At 35.2% G+C, this 22,873-nt stretch overlaps 4 protein-coding genes across 5 annotated transcripts; 2 read left to right on the forward strand and 2 right to left on the reverse strand.

The window, feature by feature from the left end:
• Nucleotides 1-847: 847 nt before the first annotated feature.
• Nucleotides 848-4,771, reverse strand: LOC132041596 (cation/calcium exchanger 4-like). Its single transcript, XM_059432299.1, has 2 exons — nucleotides 2,146-4,771; nucleotides 848-1,276 (listed from the first exon to the last, which is right to left on the reverse strand). Exon 1 carries the CDS (start codon nucleotides 4,257-4,259, stop codon nucleotides 2,319-2,321), a length of 1,941 nt encoding a protein of 646 aa, XP_059288282.1. The 5' UTR covers nucleotides 4,260-4,771; the 3' UTR covers nucleotides 848-1,276; nucleotides 2,146-2,318.
• A 2,455-nt stretch (nucleotides 4,772-7,226) lies between these two features.
• On the reverse strand, nucleotides 7,227-7,937 carry LOC132047673 (uncharacterized). The gene has a single exon (XM_059438685.1). The coding sequence runs from the start codon at nucleotides 7,935-7,937 to the stop codon at nucleotides 7,227-7,229; it is 711 nt and encodes a 236-aa protein (XP_059294668.1).
• Nucleotides 7,938-8,642: 705 nt separating this feature from the next.
• LOC132041618 (protein LSD1-like) lies at nucleotides 8,643-15,254 on the forward strand. Of its 2 annotated transcripts, none has more exons than XM_059432325.1 (8): nucleotides 8,643-8,778; nucleotides 9,648-9,732; nucleotides 9,906-10,019; nucleotides 10,913-11,023; nucleotides 12,436-12,548; nucleotides 14,543-14,620; nucleotides 14,716-14,787; nucleotides 14,890-15,254. In XM_059432325.1, exons 3-8 carry the CDS (start codon nucleotides 9,908-9,910, stop codon nucleotides 14,926-14,928), a joined length of 525 nt encoding a protein of 174 aa, XP_059288308.1. In that variant the 5' UTR covers nucleotides 8,643-8,778; nucleotides 9,648-9,732; nucleotides 9,906-9,907; the 3' UTR covers nucleotides 14,929-15,254. The 2 variants fall into 2 exon arrangements, with proteins under 2 accessions (XP_059288308.1, XP_059288301.1); XM_059432318.1 differs by lacking the exon at nucleotides 8,643-8,778 and adding an exon at nucleotides 8,960-9,231.
• An 845-nt stretch (nucleotides 15,255-16,099) lies between these two features.
• Nucleotides 16,100-17,472, forward strand: LOC132041610 (CASP-like protein 1B2). The gene is made up of 3 exons (XM_059432310.1): nucleotides 16,100-16,356; nucleotides 16,855-16,978; nucleotides 17,070-17,472. The coding sequence occupies exons 1-3, from the start codon at nucleotides 16,115-16,117 to the stop codon at nucleotides 17,313-17,315; spliced, it is 612 nt and encodes a 203-aa protein (XP_059288293.1). The 5' UTR covers nucleotides 16,100-16,114; the 3' UTR covers nucleotides 17,316-17,472.
• Nucleotides 17,473-22,873: the final 5,401 nt, after the last annotated feature.

Raw genomic sequence — 22,873 nt, forward strand, 5'->3', positions numbered from 1 at the left:
ATACCTATGCCTTTTCTGGACACATGGAATGTAAACAATAGAATATCATTTACAGAAGTGAGAAGGACATAGGATGTATCCAAATGTGGGGAAAGGAATAGGAGATCATTTCATAGCAGAATGATATTGGACGTATCAAAATGTCCTTACTACATATATCTTTTTGGTGTAATGAAGCATATTCGGGTGTGTTCAGGCGAGGGACGATTTGTAGTAATGGTATTTGAGCCACCCACATAGTTGTACATTTGGGAGAACTTACATATCTTACTATCACTCGACCTGACATTACCTATGTTGTGGGGTTAGAGAGCCTGTATATGCATGCTCCTTTTCAAGCACACCTACATGGTAGTATACAGGATATTGAGATTTTTTTTAATTCGAACTTGGTGTGATATCAACAAAATAATCTTGATTTATCAAAAGAAAGACCAGCATAATGCTGCCAAATTGCAATGGCTAGAACAGTTAGCAGAACAATTCTCTGATCAAGAAAGACAACTTCATCAATGAAATGAAAAAAAGAGACGAACACGAAGTTGCTGTCTACTGCAGTTTATTGTAACACTTAAGGAGGACACCTCAGGATATCAACAAAATAATCTTGATTTATCAAAAGAAAGACCAGCATAATGCTGCCAAATTGCAATGGCTAGAACAGTTACCAGAACAATTCTCTGATCAAGAAAGACAACTTCATCAATGAAATGAAAAAAAGAGACGAACACGAAGTTGCTGTCTACTGCAGTTTATTGTAACACTTAAGGAGGACACCTCATGATAATCAATTAATAGCATGGAACGAAGACGTACTACATGATACAAAAAGAAACTGTGACACTAGTTTCTTTTTTTTTTTTTTTTGAGAAGGTAACAACTGTGACACTAGGTTATACTTTTTGTATAATCAGGAACAACTGACAATGCTATACTGAGCATGAAACCACTGGAGAGCAGAGACAGCCATGAAATTCCTCAAGAAGCTACTAATGAGCACACATTGGAGCATGAAACCACTGGAGAGCAGAGACATATTGTACTTTGCAAGCAGCAATAGCACTAATGGGAAAACCAAAGAACTCAGAACCAAAATTTTCACTTCCCTCAACTAATACATCCTGCAGCCCCTCAGTGGACGCCTCGTCTACAGCATGTCAGCATGAGACTGAAATAGAGCCATGCTCCCTTGATATGACGAGAATAAGAGGCCTCATACGGCAATAGGATGCCACTAACACATACCTACTCCACACTAGCTTCATTGCCTACACCACTGGTAACCAACATAAGTTTAGTTAAAAACCAAACCAATTTGGTTTCGTAAACAAAACATGTTTTACTAAAATCAAACTACAAGCCTTAAACCATGGTTGTTTTGTAGTTCTGAAAAAGTGGATTCGCTCGACTCTGACAATGTGACAAAACTTAGTCACTATTTGCTTGGACTCAATTTCACTTTAGCCACCTTTTTTCTATATTTTCAACTGCATTTAGTTTTTCTATAAAACCCATTTCTTTAAAAATACATTTACCATTACCATCAAACAAATATATTCAGTCAATGTAATCCACCACTCATATAAGAGGCTCGAAAATGTTTTAGAGTTTTAGTAGTAGTGTTATTTTCCAATAAAAGAAATCAAACACCAATTCTCCCAAATAAAGATATTTAGTCAATGTAATCCATCACTCATATAAGAGGCTCGAAATGTTTTAGAGTTTCAATGATGGAATTATTTTCAAATAAAAGAAACCAAACACCAATTCTCCCAAAAGCAAACCCAAAGCTTATAAAACATTAAATCAAAACAGTCACATTTGTTTTCCACAAAACAAAACCAGTACCAATTCTCCCAAAACAAAATCGTTTTATAACCCACAGCACCATATGTCTCCACACGAAATGGTGATCAGATTGTTCATTAATACAACTTGTCTTGCCATCTTTTCAGAGAAACGGGTAACTCAGCATCTAGCTGCTCATTAACCGAGACAAATACCATCAACAAATTATTTTCAGAACTTATTGCACCGGGAAAATTTTTTTATTCTATCAACCAGAACTTTATTACAGAAATACAAACAGTATGGAGATTATGCAACACAGAGACGGCTCAAGAAAAGGAGTCGCAGAGCACCTACTTTATGAGTATTTGTACAGAAGAATACATCATTGATGGGCATAACAAGCTCCTTATAATGGAACTTTGTCCCATGGTGAAGATACAAATGAAGCTCACTAGTCAAGTCAATTAAGACAATCTGAATCTCAGTGCCAGATGATTTCCATGCCAACCTTTTTGAACTAGCAATAACTAGTCACTAAGCCCAAACAATGAAAGAATTCCCATCGCACTGCTCAGCCTAACAGACAGAAACACCACATAGATGATGATAAGGCCTACACCAAGCATCTTGTTAGGGCGCATGTCATTCTTGGGAAGAACAAATAAGGCATATAGAAGACCAAACATGAGGAAACATATGGTGTAAAACAAACTTCTGTCCCGTGGAAGTATGAAAGAAGAAGGTTTCTCTGACCACGCACCGAGGAATAATGAGATTCCTAACCCAATAAGTGTATTGAACATGGGACCCGCATAGCATCCAGATAAAGCAATCTGCACACCATCTCCACCATTCATCGCCAAAGCAACATTTGAGACCAGATCACCCATTGAATTCCCCCAAGCCAAAACAGTGAGCCCAAGAATCGAGGGATTAACCCCCAGTACCACACCTAATCCAACCAGCAGGGCCACCAATTCATTTGCAATCATATAAAACCAAACGATACTCATAATAAAACCCCCTAAAACCCATGGAAGAGAAAATCTCTGAGGTGGACGGTCACCTCTTGTGTACTTGTATGCAAGAATACCCAATGTGCAACCAACAGAAATGCCAAGAACTATAGCAATTCTGCTGCCTAGGTAACCCACATCGTCTTGAGTATTCCATAAAGCTGCAAGAAGAACGGGAGCTAAAGCAGCACTGCCTACAGCATATGGTTTCGACCAAGTTTCCTCCTCGACTAAGGGAATTGTTAATCGTCTTGGCACAGTCAATGGCAACTCTAGAAGTGAACAGAGCTGAGAGCATGAAAATGACGGGCTGTTGTCTTCTACACCCTCGTCAATCCAACCCCACAAAGGCCTTTCCCCATCATGCCCCTTCATTGACTGATTAGAATATATTGCCACGTTGGAGGCCCACATCCACTGAGGCAAGGAACCATGTGACTGTATGCTGTTGTCTTCTGTCTCAACGTCAAGCAAAGAGCTATAAACAGAGTCATCCTCCTGAGCCCCTTCAGAAAACATACTTCCTCTTACAGGAAGCAAAGGGGTAACAACATCCAATCTCAATTTCCGAGCATGCTTCGTCAAAATCTCATTGGCAGCAACAACAAATGCATAAACAAAATAGATCAACACAAATGCAATAGTTGCTCCAACACTAACCTCACCAACAAACAAGATCAATAATAGCGCCATCAACGTCACAATGAAAAACGCAATATCCCTAATAAAGCATTTCCGGTCAACCTGAACATCCTGATCAGCTACACAAAGAGAAACAGCACCTACAACAATGCAAGTAACAAACACAGCCCCACCTAGAACACTGTTAAGCCCAACATCACCAGCACCACTTCCTACAAACGCAGCAATACTCGCAAACACATCCGGAGCACCATTACCAAGCGGGAGCAAAACAACTCCAGCAACCGTAGGAGATAGCTTCAACAAGCTAGCCAGTTTCTCCAATGACCCACAAAAGTAATCAGCTGCAGTGTTACCCAAAAGATAAAACAATGCAGCAAGCCAAACACCAAATACTACATACGCCCACGCGCTCCCATTACAACTACAATAATAAAACTTTAAGTAATCAAAGAACCCTCCAGACGAGCAATCCGGATTCGCTTTCAAGAAATCACAACTACTCTTAAACCCCACATGATCAAACAATCCTCCACATAACTGAGGCTGTTTTACCGCGAAATCATTAGCATCAGACGCGTTTACTTCTAACATACCTCGACGAAACACTCGTGTATGTGAAGAATAGCCATCAAAATTACTCCTTTTATGCCACTGACTAGAAACTAAAGATGACTTCCTTAAAATTGGATTGCCCAAAATGTCTTCACGGTTGTAAAACATGAACATTAGGACTAGGGCACATACAATATTGAACACCCCACGAAGTCGTGGACTTTTTCTAATGAAAAAACCATTAGATTTCTCCATTTACCAACAAACATTCAAATTACCCAAGAACCATAATCCTCAGTTTTCAATTAAAATCTTCTCTAACTCAGCAAAAGCAACTAAAAGTCTTGGAATTGCGTATACAATAACAAAAATAGCTCAAAAACAGATATGGGTACTTACCAGAAAAGGGTTCAAAGCTGCTTAAGGGGCAAAATGGAGAAAATTGAGGCTTGAGGGGTTAAAGTGTATGGAGACTGATTGTTTTGATGAATGTTTTTTATTCTTTCTGGGAAGCTTCCTGCAAAGGATCTCCTTACAATTCTTTTTGGAACGTAATGGTTAATGGGTCCTGGTAAAGTGAGTCGTGCAATTTCAACATCTTTTTTTCTATTTTGGCATTTTTTGGATTAGAAACTACAATTTGTGTAGTTTGCTATTGGTTTTATTTTCTGGGCGAAATTTGAGTTTGTTTTGGGAACTATTCCTTTTATTTTTTTCCTCTCGGACCCGTTTTGACAACTTTGGAGAAATGTTTTTCGGAAATTGTACGAGAAAGAAAGAAAAAGAAAAGCAAACGTGTTGGAGCCTGTTTGGATAGGCTTATAAGCCTGAACATATGTCATTTTTTGTCCTTATTTGGGGTGATCTTTAAATTTTGTCCCTCAAATTGCTGGTCTTTAAGTTTTGTCTTTCGCTTCAAAAATTGATTAGAAATATTTTGAGATTTTGGATTCGAATCCCACTTAGTAAAAAGAATTACAAGGTAAGGCTTTGTAAAAAAGTTATCTTATGCGCATATTAAAAGTCTCTTATATGGTAAAACTTTTCTCAAGCGCATGTACTTTACCTTATAAAAAACTTTAGTTATGACTTAAAAGAAAGTTCGCCTTTATGTAGGCATTTTTTAGTTATGATAACAAGGCTGCATAGCGCTTTTCTTAAAGATAACTAAAACGTTTGTCTTGCAAAGAAAGTTCTCCCTATCGTATAGATTTTTAGATGCGCTAAGAAAAATCACGTGTTTATAACTTTTTGCAAAGCCTTGTCTTGCGATTTTTTTTTATTTTTATGATTTAAGCCGAGATTCGAACCTAAAACTTCGAGATATTTTGAAATAAGACAAAAATTAAAGTCAAAGATTGAGGGGTAAAAACTAAAGATCACCCCCAACAAAGGGCAATCGTGCAAATTTTAGAAATTCTAACAGAAGTATCTGTTTTTTCTTTGAAAATTGATCGGGTTTCTTGCGATGTTGTTATTTATTTTTTGTCCTCATTTTTTTTAATATGCTGCAAAAATAGGCTCTTTTTTTTTGTTTTATATATATTATCGTTGATATTTTTATTCCCTCATTTTCCGCTTGTTCTCCAACTCTCGTTCCTCAAAATGATGGTTGATTATTGTAAAAATCATATGACTATTTATTATAGATGCTTAAATCGTTCGTTTAAGGCTTCACTGATTGGCTTGAAGAATTCAAAACTTTATTTTTGGTCATTAACAAATGTTGAAGAAGATTAAAAAAAAAAAAAAATACGAGTCTATTGTTTGGCGTTGTTTGACTGAATTGGTATTTGGGAATTGTTTGTATTGGAGGCTTTGTTCCAATTTTTAGACATTTGAAATAGATTTTGGGGGGTGGTTTGATCAAAATGGAAATTGCAGATTCACAACGCACCTTGTTGAACAAGAATTGCTCTATTGTTTCTCATTGAAAATGTTTAAAATCTAGAGGGAAGTGAGCTGAGTGAACCATACTACTGAAAGAATTCCTCAAGTAGTATAGCTGGTATTCATGAAGATGGCTATGCTTTACTGAAAAGATACGATACGCATTAACGAGCATCTGATGTCCAACAATTCTAATTCATCTACATTTCTTCATAGTCCACACTTATCCGTTCAAATAGCCTCTTTAGCAAGATAACTATAATGAAAAAACCAAAAAGTCATAACAATTCGGCGAGACTTATGAACATTTTAACAACACAAATATTTTAACAACACAGACAAATATTTGCAATTCGATTGGACTTCAAAGTAATCATTGTGTTGCACTACTTGATGCTTCAACACTAACCTTGTCTCATGTGGCACTCTTAAAAAATAATATTTGGCAGGTCTAGATATTTGGTCTGAAATATCTACTTCACAATAAAATAATAGTAGGAACTTGAACGAGCTCATATGATGCAGCTTCCCACAAATAACGTTTGCATTTTGGAATGGTGAAGGAACAAAGCAAGGCTATAATATCTTATTCTCTCCATTATGGCTCAAGAAATGCTAAATGTTTCAGTTTCAACAGTAATGTCAGAAAACGAATTTAACCAGAGAAGACAGTAACTTAGAGATAACCGCCGCTCATTGGATAGCAACGCTATGAATGTTTTAAATTTTTTTTTTTTAGAGGCTAGAGTAGATTAGAAAGAAAAAACTACAAAACAATATAATGTTCCGGTTTGGCCCGAATCTTTTGACGGGTATAATGCAAATATTCAAATGATGAATCAACTATTAAGAGTTGTGGTGGAATGAATAAAATTATCTTCAAAATAAAAAAATAAAAATAAAAAGGGCGTTTGCCATGTCAGTGATAACCACAAAAAAAGAAAAAAAATGAAAGAAAGGGGAGCCTACACTAACGGTAAAAAGGTTGAAGTTGGAAAAAGAAAAAATCTCCTTATGATGAGAAAGTAAGTCATTTCTTTTTATCAATTCCATGTGATTGATACGATGCTGTGATATATTTGTCTAGTCTATCAATTGTAGCATTTGAGACTCCAATCCATTGGCTTGATTGGAGAGTTTTTTTTATTGGTAAACAGTTCTTGTATTTCAACCAAATTGTTCTTTACAAGCCAGGAAGTTGCTGACCAACTCCTAGTCTATTTATGACAATAACCTATACACGTCAAAATTAGCTAGTATTAAGCATGGACAAATACATCAGAACCTAGCTACAAGGTATGGAAAAGAGTTCAATGATGCAAGATGACTCTGCTAGTTGGGAAATAAGCTGCTTCTGGTGTGTATATGGACTGCAATCTCTTTACAAAGTCTGTCTGGTGAACTGCTTCCACCCTGAAACCTAAGCTTATTCCTGTCTCTCCAAATCAAGTATACCATCATACCAAAGACACATGAAACAATTGCCCAATGTCCAGTTTTCCTTTTGGCACATATGTTCACCCATTGTACCTCAGCCTGCCAAGTAGTGATTTGCCTGGGATGTCCATGCCATGACAGGAGTCTAGACCAAATACCTTTAGCATAAGGGCAATCAAAAAACAAATGCTCAAACAGTTCATCAGCTAAACCACAGAATACACATGTTTGAGGTACTTGAATTTCAATTTTCTGCAGCCTATCCACAGTAGGCAGTCTACCATGAGCAGCAAGCCATAAATTGAACTTGAATCTGGGGTGCAAGTGTGACTGCATAATCAAACTCTTCCAAGGGACCCTCTGGAACTGGGGACTAAGTAACTGGTACAACTTCTTAATGCTAAATCTTACACCAAGTGTCTGCATTTGAGTCAATCTAGAGGTCAAGTCACCTTGCATATGCTGAAGTTCTGTAATGAGACTTCTAAGTCCAAATATCTTCCTCACAACCCAGGCTGCATTCTTGGGTATTGGCATAGAATCCACAACCTGGTTCTTTATGTAGTAAGAGTGAACCCACCTAATCCAAAGACAGTCTTTCTTCATTGCTACTTACCATAGATGTTTAGCCATAACTGCTTTGTTTCAGTGATAGAGGTTCAGTACATTTAGCCCCCAGTAGCATGGGGCATACAAATTTTCTCCCATGACACCAAATGCTTTCTTAGAAATAATGAATGTACCTGTCCAAAGGAATCATCTACAAGTGGCTTCAATCATTTTCAGCACCTTCTTTGCTAGTAGGAATATTTGAGCCCAGTACTATTGTACTCCAAAAATAATAGCTTTGATCAGTTTTAGCCTTCCTCCATAAAATAGCATTTTTGATGTCCAACAGTTTATTTTTGATGGTTGGGGAGTTTTACTTCTAATTTCTTTTTTGATTTTTATTCGGTGTTATTTTATAATTCTGATTAATTTAGATTTGCGCTGCATAAAATTCATGTAAGGAAAAGTGTTTTCTATCAAATTTTTTAATTCTCAATGCTCGAGATCGAAACTTCTTATCAAGGGTGAAGGTACTTTTATTCATTCCACCACAACCCTTAACCCTTAATAGTTTGAATTGTGACCTGTCATTGTTAGGGACCCTTAACCCTTAATAGTTTGAATTGTGATATGTCATTGTTAGGGAGTATTTTATCCGAATGTGTGACTTTTTGGCGCGACTTCAAATTTAATCGGACTCATATCGGACACCGTGGGCGAAAAAAAAGAATAAGAATTGTGATAAAATTAATTTATCACCGTCATTTATTTTTTGTATAGACGCCTGTCAGTCGGTTCTATCTCTTCTGATTTTTTAAATTTCTTATGTAGAATGTAGAAATCTTCTTCGCGTCTACTATTAGAAAAGAAAAGTTCACGCGTTTTGGATTAAGTAAAGGTAAGTAAGTTTCTAATTTCCACAAATACTCTGTCTATTCCTTTTCAAAAGCCTTTTCTTATTCTTTTTCCTACTGTATACATTAAATAATAATTAATTATTGTATATTTCATTTCAAGAAAGGTAAAAAAAAAAAAAAAAAAGCATTTATTCCCAACATTTAACGGATAAAAGAGTTGAAGAATTAATAATAAGAAAAAAAAAAAAAAAAAACAGAAAAAAACAAAGGTAAAGGAGATGTAGGAAACATATCCAAAAAGCCCATCATTCGAAATCTTCAAATCTTGAAAATACCCAATTTTTGACCAAATTTTAGCTCAGATTTCAATTTCAATTACAACCCATATTCAGACAATTTCAAGTACCCTTTACTTTAGTTTTTTTTTTTTTTTTTGTGTGGGAAAAATATAATAAAGGGGTACCCTATTTTTCAGATTTGTTCTTCATTGACTGGTAAAAGAAAATTGCTTTTTTTTTCTTCGATTTATTGTTTTTTTATTCCTTTTATTTGGTAGGGTAAACATGGTAAATCTTCTTTTCCTATCCTGATTGTTGAATTTGTACATTGTTTATGATTCTTTGTGTTTGGATATAATTGATTGTGGATAATTTTTGGTTTGTGGGAAGGAAGAATTTGGATATTGACACTTGCCATAGAGATAAAAATGGGTGATTTTTTGGTGTTTGGTTAAGCAATATGATTTGTGTTTGACCCATCTTAGCATGAAAAACTTATGTGAATCCTGAGAAAAATAATGAAGAATTGTAGACTCAACTATTGGATGAATAATTGTAGCTGAAATGACCTTGCTTTGTATTCTTAGGCCTAGTTTGAAGTATTTATTATTCTCTTTCATTTTGTCAAGCAGGAAGAATATATTTACCTCGCTGATCGGCAGAAATTAGCTCATTTAACACAATCAGGGAGAATTTGACAATCAAACAGATTGAAAGGTGAAACCTTTTTGTCTCAGCACATCCACCTTAATTGTTAGGCCTTAGGCCAAAGTTTGTTTTTAGAAAAGTGTGTAGGACTATTATTTGATCAGGATGGATCCTTAGATTAGTTCTCAATTTAGTATGTGAGCTTGGACATGGCTATTTGTTTAATATTTTTGGTTGTGCAGATATGCAGAGTCAGTTGATGTGCAGTGGGTGTAGGACAATGCTTCTTTATCCCAGAGGAGCTTCTAATGTCTGCTGTGCAGTGTGCAACGCGCTCACCCCTGTCCCACCTCCTGGTATCTCTTCTTTTCTCTATTCTCATGCTGTTACAAGAACATTATCTTCATACTTGTGGGGTAATTATTTGGATTGAACCCCCCCCCCCCTTCCCCCTCACGCACACGCACACCCACACCCACACCCACAATCTTGATGATAAGTGTTGTTGCAAGAAGATTGTTGTTAGGAAAGAAAATTAGTGTATTTAAATATTTTAAACATATCTAATAGGAAAGCATGGAGGTCGAGGATTAGGGTAGAAGGTTAGTAGGTAGTTGAGCGATTTTTCTCTTTTCGGGGGGGTGTGTGTTTTTTTTTTGTGTGTGTGTGTGTGTGTGGGGGGGGGGGGGGGGGGGCATGGTTGTAGTTTAGAGCACCTGGTTTGCTCCCTCTTCTCCTTACCATTATTGTTGTTGTTATTCTATCGTTATCTTATTCGTCAATTGTTGTACTACTGTTGTATCTTTCACTTTGGTTATCTTTACTATTTCCATTGTTAATATTTTTCTTTTCTTTGATATTTTCATCATAGCTTCTTTATTTTTGTATTTTTTCAAACCTGTTTTGTAAAACGTTTTTCTTGAGCCGAGGGTCTATCGGGAACAACCTCTCTACCGACAAAGGTAGGGGTAAGGTCTGCGTACACCTCACTCTCTCCAGACCTCCCTTGTGGGATCACATTGGGTATGTTGTTGTTGTTGTGAGTATATCTAATATTAATGCTTAATGGTGACATTGTAAAATAATGCCGTAGAGGGGGCTAGATTTTTGGGAGGCTCGGTGCATGATCTATTGGGATTGAGGTGTATATAGTTATTGTTGTTATTTTGCCTTGACATGGATTGAGGCGTAGTTGTTGTTGTTTTGTTCTGTTACTTGAATGTGTTGCTTAAATTCTGACCTTTCTCAGGAATGGAAATGGCTCAACTGATATGTGGAGGCTGTCGTACATTACTTATGCATCCACATGGGGCGACCAGTGTGAGATGCTCCTGCTGTCATACGGTGAACCTTGTCCCAGGTTCAGCTTATAACTTCTCTTTTCTTGATTTCTGAGACTAAAGTTGGTCTGCTTATGAAAATCTAGCATCTCTTTGTTGGAATGCAATGTTTCCTTCCTTTGAGCGTAATATGAAATCTAGCTTTTGATACTATCCGCTTAAGCTTTGACTTGAGTTGTTTTATTTTATCATATGAGATCTTTCTTCTTTACTTCTTGTTTAACATTGCACTTTTTTGTTGGGACCGTCACATTATTTTGATGATGTAACTATGTGTTACATAAATGAACATCTCAGTATGGTCGTGTTTTTAGTCGAACTATGTAATGAGTTTAGAGTGTGGTCCCAGCTTAAATTTGCAACTTTATAGCCCTTTGAACTTTTGCCTGGGGGAAGGGAGCTGTATAAATCTATGTATTCGTCAGATTTAGTGGCATATGATTATGGGATCACCAAAAGCGTCATATTCTTTGCTTGTATAATGTTTTTTTCTAATCGCGGGCACAATTTAATCAGAAGTCTTGCCTGATAGGTAGGTGTAACTACAATGGATATCTCTTGAGTTTGGTAGTTCCTCATAATAACGAGTCAGCATATTACTGGTGCTCTTTGTAAACTAGTAGCCAGCTCACAAAAGATATATCTCATCGACTGTTATATCTTCTCATCAGCTTTACTTATTGGTCATATCAGCTTCATTTTACAGCACACTTATAATTAGCGTGGTGAACTTAGTTATGACTAGTAGTTGGTGGAGAGAACTTGGTGTATGCATTTTTCTCCAAGCACACGTTCTTATACATCAGTCTTTTTATATGCGTTTTTTGTGGTTTTATGAAATTATATTGGAATGTGTACATGAGCAATCAAGTGGGTGTATGGTAAACTGTGCTCTTTCCTGTCCAAACTCAATAGTTTTGTTTCCCCCTAGGTCTTCTATCTTGTTTATAGTGCTGGGAATATCTTTTTTTCATTTTGCCCTTGGTCAGAAGTTACGTGATTTGAAGTTTGATGGTGGTCCTGAAAGCAACAACATTTGTAGGTTGACCGTGCTAAAAACTGTAATGTTATGTGCAAAATCAGTTGCCTTTTTACTAGAGCTAAGCTGTAAAGAAAGGTGTGTAAGATGAGATAGTTATCTCTGACACATTGAATTAAGGGGATTATGCCTAAAAAGTTCGCATGTTCTCTCTTTCAGTAAAATTTTGAAAGGTAAAGAAAGAGTTCCTTTTTGAGGGTTTTGTACCTTATATAGCTCTTAGGATGTTCTCTCTTTCAGTAAAATTTTGAAAGGTAAAGAACTAGATGAGTTCCTTTTTGAGGGTTTTGTACCTTATATAGCTCTTAGGTTTCTGGCTCCCCTGTTTTTCATGTGCCAATTTTGTTTCGAAGAATATCCTGGACGACATGTAATTGTGCTGTCGATCTTCAGGTCCTAACCAGTTTGCTCACGTCTACTGCGGGAACTGCCGTATGATGCTGATGTATCCATGTGGAGCTCCATCGGTTAAATGTGCAGTATGCCATTATATCACCAATGTTAATGTGAGTATGATGATTCATTTTTCTTTTTGATCTTTGGTGAAAATTTTAGCTGATGCTTCGTCTTTATAGTTTACTGTATCTTTCTATGCAGATGAACCTGCACAGTTACTAAAAATAAATGAAAAAACACAAAAAGAAAGAGGAAAGGATTTTAAGATTATGCTTTTGGTAATGAGAATTCTATTCAATGCAGTAGTTTACAAAAAAAAAAAAAAAAAAACACAATGGAGTATGTTTCAATATTTCCTGTTGCTAATTTGTCTATGAAAATCTCTAAACAAAGGGTGTTTATTTAGCTTTATCCAAAGCAGACACAGGCACACACAGACAGAGAAAGGGTGTGTTCATTTAGTTAGGCCTCTTTTTCTAACTTGAGAGGAGGGGCTTCTTTGAAAGGATTATTTCCAGATTTTAGTCTGCTTGAACTTATTTAATGTTGTATCGTCTTTTCATGTGCTGCCATTTCAATGATATCTACTGTGGAAAATTCATTATAAAGAATCTGCTTTTTTTTTTTTTTTTTTTTTGGGACGAGCTTTGCATGAGCTCACAAAAATATTGACCAGATTCGATGTGTCATATCTTGTAATACTCCCTAAAATATTTTGTATTTAGTGAGTAGTAGAATATTTACCTACCTTGTTAGGATCAGAAAATAACCAACTACCATATTGATACAGTTTAATCACAATTTGAAGTGGGAATATATATCACTTAACTGTAGATAAGTAATAAAATGTGTGTATGAAAGACAAGTCTTGCATTCATTGGTTGGTGTAAACACCAGGTGTTGATAAGTTTTTACTATATTGCATTAGGGTGCTGCTAATCAATTAAAATCACAATGTTAAGCCTTCTATGTAAATAGTACAAGATTTATGGAGATTAGAATGATCAGAATTGAAGGAGATAAGAAGGGAATAATTAACACAGTAAACATGTTGTTTTTGGTGCTTCCAAATAGCCAATCCTAGAGCCATTGAGACTCAGGGAGATGGGTTGGGTTTATCTCTGTTTAAGCTGCTCTTATTCTGGTTTCCTTATCCACTTATAGTCTGAACCTGTAGGAACTAGGAATCAGTCAAAAAAGGCGATTAACCTTGCTTCATAGTTCATATCATGGGCTGTAAAGCAAGTAGATTAAGGGTGTGTTTGGTATGACGGAAAATGTTTTCCAAGAAAATATTTTCTCGGAAAATAAGTGATTTTCCTACTCATTTTCTTGTGTTTGGTACGCAAGTTGGAAAATGTGATTTTAAGAACACTTGCAAATATTCAAAGCAAAACACGATGAGGTTTTTGAAATCAGAGTGCAGCTTCTGGTGGTGGGGGTAGAGGGGGTGAGGGTATATTGGGGGGGGGGGTGTTAGTAAGGGGTGAGTTGGGGATGCCGTTGGTGTGTTTTTATTGTTTTGGAAAATGTTTTCCCTCAAAATTTTAAGGAAAACATTTTCCAAAATATTTAGTGCAACCAAACAAGGGAAAATAGGGAAACATTTTTCGTCATACCAAACACACCCTAAATTGAAAATCATTGACATATTTTGAGCACTTTACTTGAAGGAAAGTATCAGAGTGGTTTTAATCCTTGTGGAAGTTTAATGGAGAAGCTTATGTTGGAAGGGAAGTTTGTATCATATTCTCGTGTAGAGATTTATGATCTTGAGCTTGTGATGTCAGCGTCACCAGCTACTTAAATGCGAACCTGTTTTGAATTTTTAGCTGCAAAAGCTCAGAAGTTATTGATATAACAGATTGTGGAAGGAAAAAAAAAAAAGGAAGGGGTGGGGAGTAGGGGGTGGGTAAGGAAGCAAAGCTGCCAAAAGAGATGTGAAAACTGTAAACATGCTAGTCATTGATTTCTCTCGTGCTTGTTAAGCTTTAGCCAAAATCAGGTCATTTAAGTTACTAATTGATCGCTTAGGCTATTTGCATGCTTACCTGATTGTGATAAGGTTCAGTTTTCATGTGTTTTTATGTGCATCTCTCTGCAGGCAGGAGATGGAAGAGCCCATGTACCTGTGAACACTCCTAATGGCACTGCTACCCCTGCTTCAGGATCCTCTTCAAATGTGAGTTCACAAGTCAGCCACGCGTTCCTTTCTTCCTTACAATTTTCTAATTTGACTAAACTTTAATTTCTGAAATGTGTTCATATCTGCATTAGGCCAAGGCTCGTTCTCAAAATCAAACTGTAGTCGTTCAAAACCCAATGTCTGTCGATGAGAGTGGCAAGTTGGTAAGTTCCGTCATGTTTAACCTCTTTTTTATTTAATCTTCTTGGTTTCTTCACTCTCAATTTATCCGCCTTATCATTAACGATACTGTTTTACATTTCTAGGTGAGCAATGTAGTTGTCGGTGTCACGACGACTTCATAGCTTCTCAGTTAAATCTGCTGTCTGTGGACAAACGATTGAGAGTTTTGCTCACATCATTTGGAAAGATGAATATAAAGACAGCCGGTGCATATAAATATGGTAGTGTTTAGTGTTAATACTACAGCCACACCCTTATTTTTCTATAACATTTTGAATATTATTTGGGCGGTTGAGGCTGCAGTGATTGTGATGATTGTTTGGAGTCTGTAATTGATGACCACACATTAGATTTGTGGCGTGAATATGCCCAGTGTCATAAGTAAAGAATATTGTTGTGTACCTTGTATGCCATTGTATTAATGTATGTATATGACCATATACCATGAGCCTTTAGTGTCTTAACGCCTTGCTTTAAGAGGCGAATTCAGGATTTAGAATTAGTGGGTTCCGAATGTGAGTGATTTTTATTATGTGTATACATTTTTGCCCTTTTGCGTATGTGTGTAATGGTTTCGGTTGAACTTGCAGAACTTGTCCTGGATTTGTCTTTGATTAACATGAATGGTTAAAATATGAGAATGTCAAGGATGGGGGGAATCTTTCTTTTTTAATTCCCCTACCCCACGCCAAAATTTGTCTTCTTCTAGTCCAACTACTTTGGTTTCTTCTTGAGGTTGAAAACTTGTGTATGTTACTCAAAGAAAAGATGGTAAAATAGCTTCTTTATTCCTCCACTCAAGGCCTAATTAATTGTTGAATAATCAAAACTTACTGTTTTGTGGAAGGTGCAGGAAGATGTAAAACAAAAAAATGAGTAATTTGCGGAGGTTAAAAGTTGCAATTCGCGGAGGTTTTAGCCTTCGCTAGTTGCTAGAGGAAGCTAAAATCTCTGCGAATTGCAACTTTCAACCTCCGCAAATTACTCATTTTTTTGTAGTGTGTATAATATTCTCGTGAATTTTATAATTTTGTCGAACAACTAAAGTATTATGGTAAAATATTTCTCACAAAGGCCAAGTTGAAGTTGATTTTAATCTCAATTTTGCGTGCATAATATACCTACTCAAAGATCATGTCTAAACTTGTTGCATACTTCACCCAAAAGCCTTCCATATTTCCCACCAACTGATTAACCTAATTTGATGACAACAACAAAAAAGGTAAAATAATACGAGTGAAAGAAAGGCCAATTGCTCTCTTTATATAAACGAATCAACTGTCAGTAAGAGCAAGACAAACATACAAAATGGCTCAAGAAGGAAATGGACAAAAACCAGCAGTAGGGGAAAATAACAACATTACTAAGCCTATGGATTATTGTAAATGGGTGATGCCATTGTTGAGGTTATTGGCATTTGGTGCAACAATTTCAGCGACATTGGTTATGGCACTTAATAAGCAAGAGAAAACTTTTGTTGTTGCCACTATTGGTACCAATACTATTCAAGCCACCCTCAAGGCTAAGTTCCAGCACACTCCAGCTTTTGTGTAAGCCCTTTCTGCTAATTATCTTTTTTTAAAATAATCGTGGTGTTCGGTTCAATTTGTGCACATTTTGATTAATTCTACGAGGTACCTGCTATCTCCCATCAACACAAATTCCAGGTAACTCTATCTACCAAAGTTTGGACAGATGACAAGAAATCACGTAGTGTTTTTGCCTCTGCTAAATAAGAAACAAAGACCTCGTGGTTCTTACAAAGCAAAATCTAATTCTCTAATCATATAAAGTACGGAAAAGGCTAAAAATGTTCCTAACGTTTGTGATTTGACTAATAGCGTCCTTCGTTAATTAACCTATTGGCTCATTGGAACCCAAACATTATTTTTTGTCTTAAATATACCCCTGATCAATTAAAAGGTTCAAATATATCCCTCACACCTAACTATTAAAGTCACGTCGGATATATTTGAACCATTTCAATTGCTCATATTACAACAACAAAAAAATATAGTCAGGATGGTTAAATTAATTTGTGGATGCAGGTTCTTTGTGGTAGCAAACGGATTATGCAGTCTCCATAACTTGCTGATGTTAGCATCTTGTTTTGTTGGAAGCAAATATGATTACAAGGGACTGCGTTTTTATGTGATTGGAATCCTAGACATGGTAATTAATCAATTAATTAACCACTAATTATTCACCCATCTTTATAATTCTTAAATTGTTCAATTGGATTAATTAATCTCTTGTACGGTAGATATATGTGGCATTAGTCTCTGGTGGGGCAACTGCAGCAGCTTTTATGGGGCAGCTTGGTAGAGATGGGAACTCTCATGCAAGATGGAATAAAATTTGTGACAACTTTGATACATTTTGTAGCCATGGTGAAGGAGCTATTATTGCTTCTTTCATTGGTTTGCTCCTTATGATCATTATAACTGCCATTAATATAATTCAGCTTAAGAAAGTCCAAAATTCTGGCAATTATGCCATTATTCCTTAATCACGAAACTATTTGTATCACTTCATAAAAATCCCTGTATGGTTTTCGAGTGTTGTACCTAATTGTGTTTCGCTTTTCCGGCCTCTTAATGCATTTGCTTGTACCATTATAATGATGTTTTTAATGAAGTTTTTCATATTGGCTTTTATCACATCAATTTATCCTCCTCTTGCCACCCTTTCTCTATGTAATATATGAGTTTATAATTTATATGTATAGATAGTGTAAAGAAGTTCGTATACTATCAGGTTACCAAAAAAATAACATGTCTTCATTAAAAGAAAATTTTTAGGAGAATTTTTTTATGGCAATTCGAACATACAAAAAAAAAATTCTCTCCAGAAATTATGTGACGATTATGTGTCGTCAGAAGGAGTCATGAATGAACTTTTATAGGTCATTAGTTGGGCTATTGCTTTACTTGTTGTCTATGACGTTGAGCCTACGACATCTTAAAAATGTACTTATCGAAAGACTCGAAAAATCTCAAAAAAATTGTACAAGGTCAAATGACTCTCCATAAGTACAAAATACCATTATTCAAGTATTCAAACGACTAGAAATGAAATACAATCAAAGTCACCAATGAAATGATGCATCTAATTTGGTTCGACTTATGAATAATTTATTTTCCTTTGGAAAGAACGATTTTTTATTAAATTTGTTGATTCAAATTTTAAATGATAAGTAGTACTTTAACTAAGAGTAATTAAATACCAGCAAGTTGGTGTGACGCCGTCATATCAGTAGCATGGTACACTTTGGAAATTTTTGACGTCATATCAGCACTATGGTAGTACTTTAATTGAGATGTATAGACACCATAAAGAAGTTCTAATACTATCAAATTACTCAAAAATTACGTATCGTCATTAAAAGGGAAATTTCTAGGAGAAATTTTTATGACAATTCGAACATAAAAAAATGTTGCTATCTTGCTTGCACTCCAGAAATTATTTGAAGATTATGTGTCATCGAATGAGTCATGAATGAACTTGTATAGACCATTAAATGTCACAAGAGGTTTGGGCCATTGCTTTACTTGTTGTTTATGATGTTGAGGAGTATTAAGAAGACAAGACGCAAAAAAAAAAAAAAAAAATTCCATTAATAAGATTTCACGCAGAAATGACCAAAGTGCAAAATTTCACTTTCATCGAAAGTCACCAGCCCCCCCTCATCTTGAACGTTCCCTCTCCCATGCCATTAATCAAAGGGTCCCAACCCCCTTAAAACTATAATTTGGTTCGTATAACACATTTCAAAATGCTTCAATCTAGGTATTTCACTACAAATTTTCTATTACATTGTTAATATATATTATTATCTAAGCATGGTCATTTTTACCGTGGTGGAAATTTTCCTTTTCTTTTTTTGCACTGTTGGGACTGCCCATTTTTTGGTTTTTTTTTTTTTTTTTTATTTGTTTATCTATTGTTAATTAGTTAATTATTTATTGCTTGTTTATTTAGTATTTGTTAATTATTGGATTAGCGACTTAAGTATTTATTAATTGTTACTAGCTATTTCAAAGATCGGCTAATTATTTATTTTGTTTTTGCTAAGCCAATTGTTTATTTGTTAATAATTTCTTAATTGTTTTGTTTCATTAGTTAATTAATTGTTTATTTGTTAAATATACGATAATAATTTATTAATTTTTTGATTAGTTACTTAATTGTTTATTTATTAAATATATGATAATAACTTGTTAATTATTTGATTTGTTAGTTATTTGTTTATTTATTAATTATTTATACTAATTGTATCCTAACTAATTGTTAATTATTTAACTCATCTTTATATTTTAGGAATGAAAACCCTTAGTTTAGGATTCTTATCACGCGCCCGATCGCGTGAGATGTATAGACATCACATGTCGTGTTCTCATCGCCGAGTGCTTCGAGAGAATGAGAAAAACGGTAACAAATTAGGCGAGGGAATACAAGGTCCACAGTTACCTTAGAGCATATTCCAGCTAATTCCACCCACTTGGTAATGAAGCTTATTGGCCAAACGAGCCGTTTTCGATGGTTGCTAACAAGGATTACATTAGAAAATTGGGCATTAACTTAGGGACCCAATCAAATAGTGAAAGAACTTACTCGCAAGTGCTCTATAGTTCGTGCGGGCAACAAGGCCGTGGTAGTACAAGCACGTCTCAAGTAACAGCCTCTAGAAAATTGTATTGTTATTGTAATTGTAATTTATTATTGTATTGCTTTGAATTAGTATTGTAATTAAATGGAATGAATTATTTTTTAATTAGTATAAACCTCGTATTGGATGAATTATTATTAAAACACTTAAATCAAAACCCTATAAATATTACAAGTTTCCAAAATGCACTTTAGAACCCCTAAAACGACGATCCAAACGTTGAATGAACTTGTATGTACGCAAAAAAAGATATTAAGTTTTATATAAAATATTGATATTTTAGAATTTTGAAATACGACTAATCTTTTGCCCAAAGTATGAGGTTTGGGCCATTGCTTTACTCTCGCGGAAAGGCCAAAAGTGTTGTTTATGAATACTACTAATGAATTTTTTTTTTTTTTGCACTAATGCAGACAACTTTTTATTTTGTGCTACTTAAGTCGCGGACCGCCTACGACATTTTAAAAATATACTTATCGAAAGATTCAAAAAAATCTCGAAAAAATCATTCAAGGTCAAATGACTCTTCATAAGTACAGAATATCATTATTCAAGTATTGAACAACTAGAAATGAAATACAATCAAATCACCGGTGAAACGGTGCATCTAATTTGATTGAATCCTGTACTAATTTCTTTCCTTTGAAAAAACATTTTTTTCGTTAAATTTGTTGATCCAAATTTTAAAATGATAAGCAGTACTATTAATATTAATTAATTGTAATTAAATAGTGGCAAGTTGTTGTGACGCGGTCATATAAGCAGCATGTTACACTTCATAAATTTTTGACGTCATATCAGCAAAATGGTAATTTAAATTGACCAACTAAATTTTAGTTCTAGCCCAAAAAAAAAAAAAAAAAAAAAAAAAAGGGGAAAGAGTACAAGCTCTGGCACTTAGTATGGGACTTAAACGTGCCACGTCATCAGAACCAAATTCCATAGTGGGCCCACTTAGAATAGTACTTTTTTGGGCCCCACGGTTACCGAACCATTGGTTACTCCGTGTGCATAACTTCCAATTAGGGCTGTAATTCTTTGTCACAAACCGCGTGCATTTAGGGCTGTACAAAACAAATCAATCAGTGGCACCAAACCGAACCATAGTGATTGGGTTTGATGTTGAAAAAAAAAAAAGCCGACATTATAAGGTTGGTTTGGTTTTAACTAAAAAAGGTTAAACCGAACCGAAACCGACCCGATTATATGTTTACTATTTTAAAATTATTTTATACATAAAAATATCTTTTAGAATGTAATTTAAAAAAAATTTCTTAACTTTTTTCATAATTTATGTATTTTTACATTCATGTCCCGAACATTTTCATAGGCATGACAAGGCTTTTACTTTCAGTAACTTACTGGGATATGAATGAAGAGACGAAAATCTAATAAGGAATCAAATCTTTCAAAGGTTTTTTTCATTCCTTCTAAAGCTGATGCCATGTTCCTGGAATCTTAAAAAGTTTTAGGAATATTTCTGCAGCTCTATTCCTTAACCACGTGGTATTATGAACACCTTTGAGGGTAAAAATATGGCTATTTAACATTTTAACTGTATTATTATAAAGTTAAAACAGTGTTCTGCCTGCATCTTAGAAATGAGAAGTGGTGAGCCAAAAAAGGGAAAAACACGTGTCCCGTTCCCATATGAAACTTGCGGCTCGCTGCTACAAAGATGAAAATTGGCGTTGTTTGCTGCCATTGGAGTCAGGGGCGGATCTACAGTAGCGGGTGTGGATTCTCGGGAACCCACATCCGCTAATGTAGGTCCTATTATTATACTGAAAAATATAGTAAAGTATAAGTATTTTTAGTTCGGAACCTATAACTAAATAATTGTAGGGTTTAACGGCAAAGAGGGGAAACCTGGGGCTCTAATCGTCCAGCAGTGAGCGGGATCTATTCCCGCTGGACTCATTTTTTAAGTTCAATTTTGCTTCTTCTTTTTTTTCTTTTTTTCCAGCAAAACGCAAGCACACTAGTAATTCAAATCCACGTTTTTCTCTTTTCTCTTTTGGTTTGCCCCTCATTTCCTTTGTTAATCTGCTTTTGATTTTTTTGACATTACACTGGGTATATTGTTGTCGTTGTTGTAATTTATTTTTTTGGGAACCCACAACCTTAAAATCCTGAATTCGCCTCTGATTGGGGTGAAGTTTGGCCACTGTTGCAGCAGTGGAAATTACTCTCTTTCCCAATTGTTTTGGTGCTCGCCTCTATAACAAAATGGATAAATTCAATCGTTCAAGCATGGGAACTGCAAAAATTGTATAGGACATTGACTCATCACTTGCGGCAATTTTGTTTCTACAACTTACATGATTTTACTTATATGCATCGACTTTGAATTTACAAAGGAAATAATTTATCGTACGTTTGAAATATTGCATGTGCGATAATTCCTTTAAATTATATGATATTGAAGCTTTACATTATATGATATTGAAATAGTCTTTTAATTATGTTGATGTTATGTACTGAAACGCTTCTTAAGAAGCATTGCCCTTACTGTAAATGTTTGTACTGTCACCTGAGATGTTTCACACTTTATTTAAGATGTAAAGATAGTTACTAAAATGAATTTACCGTAACTTGAAATATATTTATCATGACAAGCATTTTTGCTTCAAGTTTATTATATTGAATGATATTATATTAATTCAAATGGCCTGAATGATTTAAAAAATGTTTTGATATGAATATTTTGTATCTAAAAAAAGTAGTTTGAGAGGGAAGTTTAACGGGTCCTGTAACTAACAAGGGATTCGTTAGACATGTAACTTACTGAGCATGTAAAATCCATTTCCGTATTTTTTCCCAAATCTTTAGCCTTATATATTAAAGTGTATATCTTATTTGTTTGCAAATTATCAAGCAAATGTTGTTGTATGGTGCTTTTCATTAAATAAAATGAAAAACCCAAGAAATTCGAGAAAAATAGATATTGAAAACCCGATTTTTATTGGTTTGGTTTGGTTTGGTTTATAGATTTAAAAACCCGATACAAATGGTTTAATTTGTTATTTAAAAAATCCGAACCAATCCGGCTCATGCACACCCCTACTTCCAATTCTAAACTAATACTATTGTACTATTCTCTTACATGCATTAGCATTTGTACCCTTATGAATATTTTACCCTTCACTTTAGCGGCTCTTGCTTCGTTTGGGGTCCATATTGGAAGTTCATATGTTTTGACTTCTCTAACCTTTTTCCGGCCATAGTTTGTATCCGCATTATAACCCCTATTAATTTTTATTAATATCGCGTAAGACCCATTAAATGGGAATATGCTTTTTATTAGAATTTTTTCCAGTTCGGAGCTCGAATCTGAAAACCTGACTAAAGGTGAAGAGATCATATTCTTCCACTACAACCTATCGTTATGCCTTTCC

The sequence above is a fragment of the Lycium ferocissimum genome, chromosome 2 (assembly GCF_029784015.1).
Source record: "Lycium ferocissimum isolate CSIRO_LF1 chromosome 2, AGI_CSIRO_Lferr_CH_V1, whole genome shotgun sequence".
NCBI classification, from domain to species: domain Eukaryota; kingdom Viridiplantae; phylum Streptophyta; class Magnoliopsida; order Solanales; family Solanaceae; genus Lycium; species Lycium ferocissimum.